General features: G+C 51.7%; 1 protein-coding gene across 1 annotated transcript in view; it reads right to left on the bottom strand.

Annotated features, from left to right (window-relative positions):
- Positions 1 to 16,013, bottom strand: part of LOC122390995 — a 44,685-nt gene that overhangs the window by 14,962 nt on the left and 13,710 nt on the right. The window contains exons 2-3 of the mRNA XM_043384506.1: positions 7,239 to 7,274; positions 1,146 to 5,861 (exon numbers count right to left, since the gene is read on the bottom strand). Of these exons, the coding sequence (XP_043240441.1) occupies positions 1,146 to 5,861; positions 7,239 to 7,274 (4,752 nt within the window). The remainder of the gene's footprint in view (positions 1 to 1,145; positions 5,862 to 7,238; positions 7,275 to 16,013) is intronic.

Genomic DNA, 16,013 nt, shown 5'->3' with positions numbered 1-16,013 from the left:
TATGGCCCGTGAGTTGATCATTATAAGGGGAGAGTGTTGAAGGAGAGATGAAACGATGTGCTTAACCTAAACAATTATGCATGAGATAAGCGATAATAAGTCATGGACTGAGGAAGCACGCCTATACCTATACATATTGGGTTTGTTCTGCTTTGACCTATTACGAGCATATGAGCAAATATGCTCGCTTTTGTTGTGCTTGAGCGCATCCAATTCTTCAGCAACTCACCTACATGTTTTATGATGCTGCCGCTTGTCGTAACGCGAAACGCTAGTGACATTTTTAGAAGTTTGCAGCAAATAAGTTATATTTCGTTGTGTGAAAAGCTTACTCTGCAGCACGGTATCGAAGAGAACGACAAAAAAGTGTATGTGTCGATTTCCACATGTATTTACAGAAAACACATTCAGTCATGGTCAATTCTAGGCATATATGAGTTCGATCTCATATTCCTTCATTCAGCAGTGATTTCCTTCATCACGACAGCCTAAATGCCAGAGACATCTTATCCTCAGACACAGCTGAGTCATAGCCTATTGTCAGTAGATGGTGACATGATATTGCTACTCTCGTACCTATCACTTGTCTTGAACTGATTTTGTTTAAGCGAGAAAACCTACGTCCCCCATACAATGACGTAAAACATTAACTTTTAGTAGCAATTAATAGTGACCTCCATCAACTTGTCCGATGTCCAGCGCCAAGCAAATTTTTTACCTTGGATTCTAAACAGTGAACACGATGCTCTAGTTCATACAAAAGATACGGAGTATCAAAAGGAACCAAACCATTAAATTTTTGCTACAAACGAATCATTAAACGCAGGCGAGCGACATTTTCCTAGATTGATTTCACATGTTTGAAGTAAAACTGTTAAAAGTAGAACGCATAAAACACCTATCATTACCACAACCATATTTGCTATGGCACTGGAGCAGATGCAAATACCATCCACACCGTTAGCAAACCACTCGAGTCATCTGCCAGGTCCTTATCATGTATCTCACATATTGCTCATCGGCAGTTATGTCTCCGTTTCCAGAGAACTCGCCGGCTTAAAAACACCAGCAGTTTCTGCTAACCCAGTGTGACTCACTGGATTACACACCATTTCGTTACAGCACCCATTCACACGGCCCCAATCACGCTACCCTCCCCTGATGCACCTCGGTCGCCTTCACCAACACAAAGGTGGCGGAGGGCGCAGTGTCCAGCACGTGCGGGACGGCCAGGCTGGGCCGCGCCCCGGCACTCTCCAGAGTCTGGGTGGCCCTGAGCGTCACTGGGGCGACTTCGACATCGTTCATGGCCGACATCAGGTAGAACTGCAGCGGGTCCTCGGGCGCCAGTTGGCGTATCTCCGAGAGCGGCGGACTGCGCTCGACGCCACTGGGGAGCGCCGCACGCCGTCTGCCGGCGTGGCGGCGCACGCGGCCACCCGGGGAGCCGTCCGGAGCCTCCGACGCCTGGCGCAGCAGCTCCTCCAGCTGCGGCGGCTGCGACGCCGGTGCGAACACCGGCTGCCGGGTGGGCCGGATCAGCGGCAGCTGCGGCTGCTGGAACAGCGGCTGCTGCGCCGGCTGCGCGAACAGCTGCTGCAGGAGCAGCTGCTGCGGAGTCAGGCCGAACCCTGCGTTGCCGAACCCACCGCCGCCGCCGCCGCCGCCGCCGCCGAACGCGGCTGCCGGCGCCACCGTCTGTCCGGGGATGGGCTCAGAGGAGGTGAGCACCTCCGTGGCCGTGATGACATTGACGTCCTTGTTGATGATGACCGTGTGCGTCTTGCGGCCTTGGAAGAAGATGGGGACGGTGGTGAGCGCCGACTCCGTCAGCGTGGTCACGTAGGTGGTGGTGTGTGAGAAGGTCCGGAAGGCTTGCTGCGGCTTGGGAGTTGGCACGTTGATGGGCGGAGTGCCGAAGTTGGGCTGGCCGGGCTGCTGTCCTCCGAGCAGCTGGCGCAGCAGCAGCATCAGTGCATTGTTGTTCTGGCCAGGCCGCTGCTGCAGCGGCGAGGCGGGCACAGTGCTCACCTCCGCGGCGACAGTGAACGCCGGCTGGATGTATGACGAAACAGTGGAGCTCAGACGGCCCCGGACGCGCGTCGTCTTGTACACGCCCGTCTTGATTTCAGTCGGAGTCAGGTACAGGGTTGAGACCTCGGTCAGACCGCCGGCCCCTACGGCCGTCGAGAAGCCGACGTGAGTGCGGAGCTCGCCGGCGACGTCTGTGACAGAGTACTGATCCGGTTCCAACGTTGCTGTCACCGTTGTCGCCGAGAGCACTTCTTTGTAGGTCGTTCGGCCGTTTTCCACGAGAGGTATCGAGGTGGTGATGGGGTCATCAGAAATGACGATGATATGGCCTTCGGGCAGCACGGGTGTCGGATCAATCTTTGGCTCGAATGGAGATGGAGTGCTATCGCGACTGCTTCCGCGACTTGCGAACAGGCTCGTTCGGCGGTTGGTGGTAGGACGACGTGAGCTGGACAGTCTGCTGGAGCCTCGCGACGGACTCGTGATGCGGGACGGAGTGCGAGACGGCAGTGTCACAGAAGGCTGCCGGCGCGACGGCGTGCGACGACTGGAGCTGGGGCCACTATTGCTGCTGCTGCTTGTGCTACTGCTGCTACCGCTGGTACCGAAACGGGCTTGCTGCAGTCTCTGACGCAGGCTGACTTTGCCGCTGCTACTGCTGCTACTCCTATCACTACTGCTGCTACTTGCTGTCGGCGCCTCTGGGCGAACAGGACGCCGAGAGCGTGCGCCAGGAATGGCACGGCGCGTGCTGCTGGACGACCTGCTCGAGCCACGGGACCGATTCGGGGTCAGTGTGAACCGCTCCTTCTCCTCGGTCTCGCTTGGCGTGGGGCTGACGTTCCGGGCGCGTGGCACCGATTCCTCCTGCGTGCGGCGCCTCAGTGGACGCTGAGATCTCCTCCGAGATCTCAGAGGGTCCACAGCAGGTTCAGCAGGCTCTTCTTCTGCTGCCGACTGCTCCTTGGAGAGGATATCTCTCAATGAGCTTCTCCTGCTACTTTTTCTGGCACCGAATGCCTGACGTTTACTTCTTCTGTGAACGGCATCATTTTCGTAGTCTTCATAGGGAATGTCACGTTTGAAAATTGTTCTGCGTCGTAAGAATGGCAGCCTCCTTATCCCCGAGCGAGAGCGACTACGTGCACGTGCGAAGGGGATACCCGAAGATTCTGGGGATTCCGTGGTGGGTTCAGTAGTGGTGGTTACGGGTTTTGGAGTGGTAGACGTAGTAGTGGTAGTAGCGGCTTCAGTGGTTGTGGCTTCTGTTGGCTCCTGACCAAAGGTGTTAGCAGCTAGGAAGCGACTGGCCAAACCTCTAGGACGGTCTGAGCCTCCACGTCTCCTCAATGGGAGCGCGTTTCTCGTTCCACCAGTCCTGCGGGATTCTCTTCCAAATGCTAGCAGTCGCTGACTGCGGGGTTCGGGCGCCGGAGTCTCTGTTGTGGCAGGATCTGTCACGGCAAAGAGCTCTGGCTCCTCCGTGGGATCAATAGGCTGCTCATCGTGGATTTCATTTGCTTCTGTCGCTCTTGAATCAAGCAAGTCAAACGTAGGCAGAGGTGTAGCTTGGCTCTCCTCGCGCTCAATGTTTTCGTGTTTAATCAATGCCCTGAGGCCAGGTCTCTTTGGGCGTCGCCCCGTCGCTGCTCGGAAGCTGCGGCGAGTCTTAACGATAACTCTGCGTCTTGTTTGAGTTGGCTGGATGCTTTCCAACGACTCTGAGGTGGAAATAGGCTGACTGGGTGTCAGTGGCGTTGCTACCAAAGCAGGTGCGGATGTCACGGGTAGCTGAATTGTTTGCGATTTGGTTGCAGAGACCGATGATTCAAAACGATTCAGTGACGTTTCGGAACTCTGCAGATCAGACGATCCGTGCGAACTGACACTAAGTCCACGCTTCTGGGCCAGCAGTGCCAACAGACCAGCCGCCTTTCTTTCCCCGCCGGATCTGCGGAACTGTCTGAACGCACGGCTGGTAGAGGTCAGAGCTCGTGAAGACTTTTGAATGCTCGAAGACACGAGAGCAAGGGCAGACGACACTGCATTTGAGGGTGAAGTCAGAATCGTGGTTCGGTCGGCGGACAGCGGGGTCGTGCTAGACCTGGGTCCAGAGCGAATAGCCGCTGGTAGTCTGAACAAACGACTGCTTCTGCTCGAGCTCGTTTCAGCGACACTGGATGTGGACACAGGAGCAGGTGCAATCCTCGGCAGAGCGGTGGGTCTTGGACGAGGCGCCTCACTGCTAGAGACAAGGATGTCCTTCAGCTGAACTGTGGTCTCTGGTGCTAGTTGAAGAACGCTGGTAGTGCTCTGAACTAGCTGAAGGTAGCGACCGTTAACCACTGTACCAAAATATCCGGTCGAATGAACTGTAGTAATGCCGTCGTTAACGACTGAAGACGTCCTCGAAGATATGAGCCCAGTTCTGTGGGCGGCAGCCACTTGTGCCGGCACGCTGGTCACCTGGGTAGCAACGTCTTCCGATGTAGCAGGAGTATTTGCCACGTCAGCAACGTTCAAGGAGGCCTGCGGTGTGGCGCTCACAGATTCTGACTTCAGCGCGACAGAGGCAGTCAGCTGCGGGGAATCGTTCGCAGTTGACGTAACCACATTGCTGCTCACCACCAGGCGGCTCTTGATGATGCTGCTGGCTCCTACCAAGGATGTGGTGAGGTACGTGTACGTGGTGAAGAACGTCTTTGTGATGACCTTGGGCGGGGTTGTGGTTTCTGTGGCCACATTTGGAGACAACAGCAGCAGTTTCGTCACTTGCTCGGTCGAAACTACCTCCCTGCCGTCCACAGTAGCAGTGCTGCTGACCAGTTTGGTGGTCTCGGTTGTGACAGCTCCCGCCGGCAGCTGTTCCGTGGCAACACTGCTCACTGTGCTCAAACTGCTACGCACAGCGCTCGTGCCGTCCTTCACAACAGTGGTGAAGTACGTGTACGTGGTGTAGTAGGTTTTCAGCACCGACTTCACTTCATCGGCGTCAGCATGTGAGGAGAAGAGCGCCGGCGTTGTGGTCGGGGAGATACTGCCAACCAGAGCGCGACCCTGCTTCAGTACTTCGGCGGTCTCGTCACTAACGATTATCTGCGCCGTGGAATCGCTGCCGACGGCTCGGCCCAAGCTGTTGCTGACTGAAGCAGTCGCCACTGCCGGCTCTTGGGCGAGAGTCTGCTGTCCAGGTGTCTTTGAGGAAGCCTGAGTGCTCAAAATGGACTCCGCCGGATGAACAGCAGTGGTACTGATGTCACCGTGGTAGATGCTGGACGCACTCCGTGCCACCTTGGCGTAGCGACCCTTGATGTAGGTGCCGTAGAAGAGGGTGGTGAAGACGGTGGTGATGTCGCTCTGCACCAGGGTCCCACCAATGGATGTCACCAGACCAGTGGGATACAGCTCATTAGTGTTGAACTCTCGAGTGGTGGCGGTGGAGTGATCACTGGAGGACGACCCGCTCGGTGAAGCGCTGATTACTGACGCTCCTGCAGAACTGCTCTCCTTGCTGGTCGCCTTCGGGACGAACACGGCGGCGCTGCGTTCGAGCGGCGCCGCGGTCTTGGTTTTGGCCACCCGGCCACCCGGAACAAACACTGGAGCCTGGCTCCTGACGAGGCTCTTCCCGGTCCGTGTAGGCGCCACAATGTGATTTCCGCTGTCCGTGCGAGGCATGAAGACTACGACGGTGCCGCCGATGGTGGTGACGAAGTTGGCGAAGCCGACGTAGGTCACGGTGGTGAGCTTGTTGTCGCTGCCGTCCAGGTCCTCCATCAGGTCCAGGGCCCGGTCCTCACTGAGCGGAGTCGACTGCGCGGCTTCCACTAATAGATAGAGAGAAGAGAAGGGGAGATAGTGGGGCGATAAGAACAAACACAATAGATAGATCAGCACAGAAGAACGATCAATTATTGACATCGAATTTGAGACAAAACAAACGAGAATCATTGACTGAAGGTTAGAGCATGCAAAGAAAAGAACAAACAAAAGACAGACAACAAACATGCATGCAGATAAGTGGTGAAAAGGGTCTCGTCATTGGTGAAATGAAAATGCCACCAAAGTCCGATAGTTGTCTTCGGTTCACAGCAGTCGTCCGCAGAAAAAAGTCATCGGATGAATCTGCCTTTCCGTCCGGGCGCTCGTCCCGCGTCAAGTCGTTTCTGCAGGAAGAGATCGTCGCAGTTCTCTTCGTCCGGCTTGTGTTTCCAGTATGGCGAACAGCAGTCATGTCGTTTCTTCAATTTATCCACAGCTATATGTGCGTCACTCGCCGACGATGATTTATCATTCATATCTCAAGTCAACTACATAGTATTGTCCGTACAAATCGTCTTTTATACATCTTTTAGCCCAATTTAGGCGGCAGTGCACACATTACAGCAATAGTGCAGGTGATTCCTACAGTACGGCATAGCCCGTCCATGGCGAACTGTCGAAATCGGTTGCACTATTACTGAACTGTGTGCACTATGTCTATATTTGGCCATAAGAAGTGTCTATGTCACAAGTTATTGAAACAGGAGAAGATCTAGTGAGGAGAAGAGTGCATGCAAAACTACAACAGCGTACACACTTATACGATATGCGCATTTAAATCAATCACAACAATGGAAATATTGTGAGGTAGAAATTCGATAGAAACAAACGCCTTACACCAGCCAGCAGCCTTCCACAGGAATGGCAGGACAGCGGACAGCTGTCAAAAGAGGTGTTTACCTACGTCCTACTGTGTTTGGAGGTTAAATCGCCCAACATTTTGTTAACATTTTGGAAGTAACAAGTGTCTCTTCTCAGTTCTCACTTGATCCCCTCTGTTTGGTTTGTTGTCTCGGGATATTGTGTCACGTCATCTTAAGGCCTTGAAATGTCGTAAATGTGTCATTTACACAAACGTCTTTCCATCAATGAAAGGGGCTGATTGAAAGAGACTTCAGTCACCTTTTCTCAGACACCCTTGACACCCTGAGTCATTCTTTAGAAGCGTCAGGAAGAAGGAATCACTAACAAGGATATTGTCAAGATCTTTTCAGTGTCGAGGCGGTCGGTGTCAATGGCGATGCCGTGTGATAGTCAGTCTGTTCAGGTCGTGAAGGCCGTGTCTGCCAGCCGTGTGATAGTCAGTCTGTTCAGGTCGTGATGGCCGTGTCTGACAGCGCTGGAGCAGCATTGGACAAAGAAGTCCCGCCGCTGGAGCTTACCTGCACTCTGAGACGCCAGCTGCCCATGGCCTCGGTCTGTAAAGAAGGATGCGGGAGTCAGCGATCAAGAACACAGAACCGTACATGTTTGTGCGATATTTTATGCTGCTTCGTCGGCTCGATGTTGAAGTGATTCACATTTGATTATGTAAAGATGGTGGAACTATACACATAAACATCCTTGAAGAGGTTCACCAGTGTTCCCACGGCCTCGTGCTGTAGTTGCATCCACAACAATCATTTCTGGCGCACCATAGTCACCCATCTCCTCCCTGCCGAGTTGCCTAACTCATTGGGCGTGGCTCTGCCCTGACAGTGTGGGCGGCTGAGTCTGAACTATGTGCGGCAACTCGGCCTGCGGACGGCGCTCGTTGGGCCGACACGGTGCCGTTTTTACTGGCGCGCTGTGAGAACAGCCGCACCATTAGTGGGCGACCTTTGTGGGGGCTTTCCGGGCGGGCCGAGCGGCACCGGTTCACCCGGACGTCCGCCGGCACCGCCGCCTTCCGGCCCAGCGGGAGAGGCCGCCGCCCGGGCAGGGAGGCCCTCAGAGAGGCCCCCAGGGAGGCCCTCAGAGAGGTCCTCAGGGAGGCCCGCAGAGAGGTCCTCAGGGAGGCCCGCAGGGAAGCCCTCTGAGGCCCGCAGGGAGGCCCTCAGGGAAATCTAGGGAGACTCAGAAAAATTCTTAGGGAAGTCCTCACAGAGATCCTTGAAGAGGTCCTCAGCGAACTCGCAGCACACGGAATCTCCAGGAAACCTTGAGCTCACGGAAAAACTCAGGAAGGCTGACGAAGATTCTCGTAAACCTGGCCTTCCCGCGAGATTGCTGGTTAGGGTGCAATATGCACTGCTGCGACTGCTGGCAGTGTCCCTGGTTTTGTAAGCGGTTTACAGCTATCGGTTACCAGCTCCAGGACTACCGGCTATGGCTATACGGAAGCTGGTTGCAAGGCAGCCCGCCAGGCATGACCAACAGCCGCCTGGCAGCCAGGCATAACACCGGAAGGAATGACAGTGCAAACTATGCCACAGTGGAGTGGTAATTTATGAAGGCTGCGTGACACATTGAGGCACAGCAATTGAGATGTTGGATAATTGTGGGTCTTTTGCTACTGGGTCAAGAGCATTGCATAGCATTCCTCGGAAGTAGCAGCCCATACATTCCACCCCACATCCGCCTCCGTGTTGAAACGGTCAGGTTATCTAGCGGTCTGCCCAAACACAAACTGTTCCATTGTCTACATAGTCCTCATCACGGACAAGGCTCGGTGTTTTGTCCAGAACACCGTGCCGTTGCGTGGGCGGGATCGTGCGGACCGGGCTCACGCCGTGACCGGCTCATAGACACCTGATGACACTGGGGAACAGAGCCTCACGAGCGGCCGTGACCCGTGACCACCCCGCTGGCAGGTCACAGTGACCGAGCGGTGACCCAGGGCTGACCGGCGCGCCGAAACGGAGCGTGTCGGCGCTAATGACCGCCGCGGGTGTATACCACGGGAGGGTGACGGGCAGCACCGCAGAGCAGTGGGTGGTGCAGGCGGGTGACGGGCAATATGAGACAGGAGTGGCCAGTGGGTGCCGGTGGGTGATACGGGAGGATGACGGGCGGTACGAGAGAGCAGCAGGTGACACGGGAGGGTGACCAGCACCACTGAAAAATAGTGGGTGACGGTGGGCGACACTGGCTCACGGTAAACGGACCACCAGTGGAGCCAGAGGGCGGCTATGGTGCTCGTTTCGGGACGTCATTGTCTGCCGTCTGCCGTTTGCCGATCTACATATTGGATCATTTGGCATCAAAACAGCGTTTATCTTAAAGACGAATATCCATACAGAATAAATAGCACTACCAAGATATAAATTTCATGAAAAACGGCACAGCTACGAATACAACAATTATGTATAGCCTTTCTCGTAAACAGTTGACCTCATGAAAACGAACCAAACTATTTAGAAGGCTTTGCCTCACCGCCCTTGGACGTATTCCCGGGCGGCGTTGCGTTGCGCCGCACGGCGGCCTGTGAGGGCGGTGTACCAATCTTCCCGAAAGGGTCCGTCGTCCGACCTTGGGCGATCTCCCAGACAATGGTGTGACCGGGCGGCGCCGGGTCGGCCCGGACTGACCGCGCTGACGGCCGGGCGGGGGCGGGGGCGGGTTTCAGAGCCGCGCGTGGCAGCCGCCGCGGCCCGACCGGCCGCCGCGCCGAGCGATGGGGCAACACCGCCCGGCCGGTCCTGGGGTGTGGTCGCCCGAGCGTGTCCTTGTGCCTCGCTCCCGCCGCAGCGCCGCCGCCACCGCGGTCAGTGATGGGGAAATGACGCGTTGCGCATTGCAGGTGCAGAATACATATCCGTGTTGCAATGCTAGGGGGCATGGGATTAGCCGTTTAATGGTTAGCCTGGGCAAAAACACGAAACAAGTCAAGCTGCAGGTAGTACAGGGACCCGCAGTTGCTACTGTACAGCGACCCTGAGTAAATTGTCCCAGCACCCTCACAGGGAACAACGATAAGCTGTCAGAGGGTACTCACAGGAAACCTCAGCTGCTCTTGTACAGGGACCAGCAGTCGATATCAATGTTATCGGTTGTTACTGGACAGGACAGACGGTTAGACTTGGGGTTCGTGTACAGTAGCAACTGCGGGTCCCCGTACATTGTTATTGCGGTTAAAATGTCCAAGGAATGTTCCACTGAAATAGCTGAGAATAAATGTCACAGCAGTACACATACAATTTCTTACATTTTCTAACGGTTTAGACATTTCGCCGTTATTTCTCTGTCTTTGAGACATGTCGCTTTTAACGCAGCGAATACCAATGTGTCATTTACGTGTAGATAAGGCTTTCGTTTTATTTTTCAACTTCAAGGCAAGCAGCCAATTGCACCACTTAATTTCTCTTCAGCCATTGTCGCAATTGACGTGACCAGTTCCGTTCAATCGAAAACTTTCCTCTCGCACTTCCGCAATGACCTGCGTTGAAACGGAACTTGTCGCACGAGTCCAGTGTTCGCCCTGCTCGACTTTTGTCACTCACACTTTCACCGATCCTGCCCCCTGCGCGAGATGTTGCAACGGTGATCGAGTCACCTTGACAGCCGTGCACCCCATTTGATATTATCGAACACACCATTCGATATTATCGCATCCATTCCATCCTTGCGATGGAGTTCGTGGGGCCTTGGGTCACTGACACGAGTCGCGCCGTCACGCGCAAGGTGAAGATGAATAGGCGTGGGCTGCGGCTCCCAAACTGTCGGAGGAAAAGCGTGCCGCTCGTGTCCAACTCTGACCCGATCGAAGCCACAGCTAAATGGGTTAATTAGGTCAGCTGTCGGTGTGATGAAGAGATCGTGCTGTGATGAAATGTCCAAATATAGACGGCGGTGAGGCTTGCAGATCGGGCGCGAGTTCGCCAAATTATGGTCACATGCCATGGAATTCCAACGGTTCGTGCCTAGGTAAGAAGTCAATCGAGGCTACATGAAGTATACCTGTCATCACGCACCCACAGCTCAATGCAGCCGATTGCACCCGTCTCTGTGGTGATGATCACTGAGATCAAAGTCGGGACAAAGTGGGAAGACTCGCAACAGAAAGTCACTCCGTTTTGTCTCTAGCGAACAGACCTCTTCTCGACTGGCACAAAGTTCAAGAATGCTCATTGTTCACTCATCTGGCCAGCGTCAGCCTGTTACACCTGGACTCGTGACTGGGTGCTCTCAAAGCCCTGTTCGCAGATCAAACCGCTATATAAAGACAGACAAAAAAAGACTGTCTTCCGCTCAGCTCCTGATTGATTTTGCAGTCTCACGAAGTATCGCGGATCTGCTGAGAAGTCTGTCCACCGTGGGACAGTGTACGGATGACCGGACCTTCGGCTGACTCAGCCGGAGAAAGTAGCGAGTTTTGTGACGCGCGCGGCCGTCTCGATCACCCGGTGCCGGCCGCGGCCTGGTACAGGGACCCGCAGTTGCTACTGTACACATATATTACCAATTTAGAATTGCGCTGTTATTTGTTAAGTGCTGGCCATTGGAGAAAGGAAATGTAGTGCAAAGTATGGAGGAATAACACATGTTTGCTCCTAGGACGTATGTTTTGTATAAATCCTCTTACCACACCAGATATTCTTCCAAAACTACAATCGTGCTATTTTTCCGCGCCGGCTGCCTCCCCAGAGCCCGTCCTTGGTATCGCCTATAGCTTCTGTTCCCGCTACGTGAATGAAAGTCACGTGACTACTACAGGTTTGCGCTCAGTACTAACACACCTAGCCCGAGGGCCGGTCCGTAGCGGAGAGGGGTAGAACGCCAGAGCTCCAGCGCAGTGGAGGCGGTGGTGGCCCACATCATAAAGAGGCAACCGTAAGCAGAACTACAATTGCCGCAGTTTAAGATTACGATCAAGTTTTCTTTAGATGTATTGATTGACAAGTAAGTGCAATGCTTATCCGATATAATAAAACGGTGTCCAAGGCCTTGGAAGAACTATAAAACATATTCAGCAACGTATAAATTTCTGATACAGGCCATGACCTTTCACCTTGCCTCTGGCGAGGACCGCTCAGGAAGCCACATACCGAACGAATCGAGGCCTCGCAGCGCGGCGGCAGAGGAGGCGGATAAACCATCGTCAGATCTTTCGGTTATTTATGTTTCCAGAAGAAGGAGGGGGGGGGGGGGTGGAGGGTGAGGGCTGTTTTCAACGCACTCACCAATCCTTTCCTTATTAAGTTATAGCTTACCGAAAAATGCAATACAATGGTGGCCGTCACGAGATGTAGCGAAGAGTGCCTCAGCCACACCGGTTTTGAGTAAACTTTAAGCATTGGAACTCAGGCCAGTGATCCTGAAGCATTATTTTATTTTTGTCGTGCATAAGCTGGGATGACGTGGTTCAAGTTAATTGCGAAGAAACGGTTTTAGTTTCAGAATATTTATGAGGCTAGTCGCGCCAAATAGTATACGTTTGTTGCAAAATGTCAAATAGAATGTTGACGTGCTATCCAGATGATGGAATTTATTTGACACAAGAAGTCAAAAAGTGGCATCGTTAGCCATCCTGCATACCTATAAATCGATTCGTCACCTTGGTTCGAGCTGAATAGTTCTTTTCGCGGATGATCGGTTTCGTTTTCTTTCTTTTTGGGGGCGGGGGACAGATTATGAGCCAGTAACCACCCTCCCCAGTCCCCCAAACAACAATTGTTGACAAATACTGTGATGGCCTAAAAAATGCCCTCACTCTCCCCTATTTGGGCTCTCAACTTTGATTTGTTAAAGTTTTTTGTATGTTCAAAATCCAAGAAAAGAAGGCGATAAGAAAACTAGAATCCATTGGAAAAGACTTAATCAGGACAAATGCTGCTAATACATTTAACCAGATCTGCATCGAAAACAACTTGCTTCCCAAGTTTACGAATGTTCATTATAAAAGCTGTCAAATTTGCCGTATCATTAAAATTTTATTGAGTTTGTATTTCACACTTATCTAAAATGAACAATTTTGTCACTGGCTTCATTTATGAATGGAATTGGATGGTCGCATGAATGAACGAATGAATAGCTCCATTTGAGCAGTCAGCTGAAATCAATCCTAAAATTTAATCTACCAGTCTGCAACGAAATCTATGCCGTTTTTATTAAGTGTCTCAATAGCTCCTTAATCTTGAGCCGCTTCTCTTACGATTCATGTTATGTGGTGCTTAGATTGTTCAAGAAGTTATAGTATTCGAGCTCGTTGGTCTTAAAAACTGCTATCGAAGTAAATTAAAGTGATTCGGGCTTCGGCACTTAAAAACCAATCGATATTTAACCCTCACCCACTTAGGCATTTCTTTCCAACGTCTTACATGTAGCGGAGGGGCGTAGAAACCCTCAGCCATTCGGCCCTTGATAAAAATAGCCAGAGCTTCGCTGAAAAATAAAAAAAAAAAGAGCGAGCTACTCGTGACGAGAGAAATCCGATGATTTGAGGGTCTGGTCATCGCTGACGAGAGAAAGCCAATTATTTTTATGTCCTGGTCAATGCTGAGATCCTAGGTCACTGGTTGACCTCCCAGATCAGGTTAATAACCCAAAAGCACGGAAAATTGGGTCCTGCTAGAATTTCTACAAGTGAAGTTTGCTGGGACTTGGCTTGCTTCTGACTCCGAATTTGCACTTGCTTTGATCAAAGATGATGTATCAAAGCATTTGGGGTATAGGACGGGTCACGCCAGATCACCCATTAGGCGTTCTGCCGCCTATCCATAGAATATTAACCAGCACTTACAGCCTTGCAACATATATTGCATAGGCACTATAACTGATGCCTAAGTATGCCAGTTTTCAAATGCTAAAATGAGTGCTAAACTTCAAACCAACACTTCCTAAAAATCACAGTAAAAAGGTGTAAATTTAAGGAAGTTAACCGATATCATTTCAAGTAAATGACCTTAACCCTGAGTTTCACGTGACCTTGGCACCCACAACAATCAATGAGACAAACATTAGATAGTATATTTCACATGCTGTCACGTTGCTAAATGCTAATCACGAAACGACTATGGAAACACACAGAAGATGTGCGCTGACTTTCAATTGCTATTCTGGCCTGACATGATCTTGGGAAAAATAATCACAGGTTAAAGGTAATTTGGTTCAGGGATTTAAAATTATCAGACAAGATGCAAAAATGATGAGGGCTATTTAATTTTCCGGGAAGTTGTAAATTTGATTAACTCCAGGGCACCAAAGAATCGTCGCAATCCTTCGCTTTGCCGCGAATCGCGATTTATTGGTGAAAAACAGGGGGCGCGGTCTACCTCTATACTTATATGTGTGGTGAGGGCTAATATTCATTTTATCTGTGTTGATGAATATGCAACAATTTCTACATGAACTGAGACCAGTCCATATGAATATGTTTTTCTCACGGACAATGACAATATAAAAACAATGCGAATAAAACCAAACGTTTCGGACAACAACGTGCCTTCGTCAGTGGAGAAAAATAAGTGTATAGGTTTAACATCGATGAGAACTATATGCGGCACCGTCTCGGTCTGGCCAGCCGGGTTGCCGATAAAATACACAAATGTTTATAAGCTTCCATGATGTGCTTAAAAAACTGCTGAAAATATATCTTAAAAAATAAAGATAACTACTTCATCGATTTTATCGAAAGAAAACATATATGCCTAATTACTTATTTCTTGCCACTGACGGAGGCACTTTTTTGTGCGAAACGTCTGGTTTTATTCGTATTGTTATTGTATTTGTCATTCCCTGTGAGAAAAAAGGATAGCTCTTCAGTTAGTAACCATAACAGCGAAACAGCTTAATGTAACACAATGCACTGTGTATACGAAACCATAAGTCCCTAAAAATAATCCTATTTATATTTACAACTTTTTAAAAAGATACAGCTTATACAGCTTAGGCATACAATTTTTTTCTGCAATAAGATAATATTCATTTATCTCCACAGAATATGGTAAATTAGTGCTGCTGAAGTTCGCTTTCGAAGCGTCTCCTCCACGCATTCCACAGCTCTCGTGCCATTTTGGATCACCGAACATGGCTGGGCGCAGGGCAGGCCGTCTGCGAGCTTGGACGGACCACGTGACCACCTCCTCCCCTCCCCCTCACTCCCGTCCCCTTCCCCAGCACGGCGTCCGATCTAACCGCGCCCCAGGCAGTCGGCTCGGTCCGACCCTCCCCTGGTCGAGCCACGGCCCGGTGCCGCCTGAGTTTGTGCCGGGTGCAAAACTGGAGCAGTAACTAGCGCCGGAACTAGTAGTCAGCACGACCATCGTCAGATGGCAGGAGTAAATGGAATAAGCGGTTCCAGGTTTTAGAAGGAATGGGGCAGGAAAAAACGCTGAAAACAATGTTTTGCTGATAAAGCAATAAAAAGTTCACTGAATTAGGAGAGCAGCACATCAGTTTAAAGCCTTTCAGATGGTGGTTTTAATAAGCACACAATCATTTCCCAATTCGCCTCCAACGGTGTCACAGGCAAAGAATACGCTGAAATACTAGTGTGTACAGAAGCAACTGCGGGTCCCTGTACCGGCGCCGCGGCATCTGCCCCGTCCGCCGCCGGTCCCCGCCCGGTGCCGAAGGTAAGCCGGTTCCTCCCGGATCGGACGAAGGGCAGCGCCGCGCGACGCGCCGCCGGCGGGCGACCACGCCCTGCTGCACCGAGCCCATGCGCCGCCGACGGGACCACCCTCCCCTCCCCGTCCACCCCGTCCACCCCGTCCTCACTCTCATACCGCCCCGTCCCCTGCCGCGTCCTAAGTGGAGGTCACCGGAGCCTTCTCTGAAAAAGTCTAGAAGCACCGACGTGCAAAAACCATCTGAAGCGGACGCGTAAAACTGTTATAGCCGGCGAGGACACCCGGAATGATGAATTCAAAAGGTGTGTCTCGAAAATAATGGCTTTTTTGTTTTCTGCAATTGGAGGTGGTTTGTCTGAACATTTAACGATCGATTCGTTTCGCGGAATTTTCTACTCGGTCCCCTGTTGAATTCAAGGGCAAGATTAAAGTTGAAGGTCGCGAAAGGTTAGCTCTGTCTCTCCAGATCTCCACGCCATTTGGAAACGTCTGGTGCTTATAAGGAAGTGACCACGCCCAACAGTAGAATTTCTTGGGTTACGTAAGACTCTTCTGATCAAATCAGTAACGGGAAGGCTGTTATTCGAGCTAAATGCTCAGGGTTGCCTAAGGAGCATGAGGTCAACTAAAGGGCAACTGCATTCTGCAGTTTAGCATTTTAAAAGG

This window comes from Amphibalanus amphitrite, unplaced genomic scaffold (genome assembly GCF_019059575.1).
Source record: "Amphibalanus amphitrite isolate SeventyFive unplaced genomic scaffold, NRLGWU_Aamphi_draft 000418F_arrow, whole genome shotgun sequence".
Classification (NCBI taxonomy): Eukaryota; Metazoa; Arthropoda; class Thecostraca; order Balanomorpha; family Balanidae; genus Amphibalanus; species Amphibalanus amphitrite.
The sequence above is the reverse complement of the archived record's forward strand: the minus strand, read 5'-3'. Positions and strand labels throughout refer to the sequence as shown.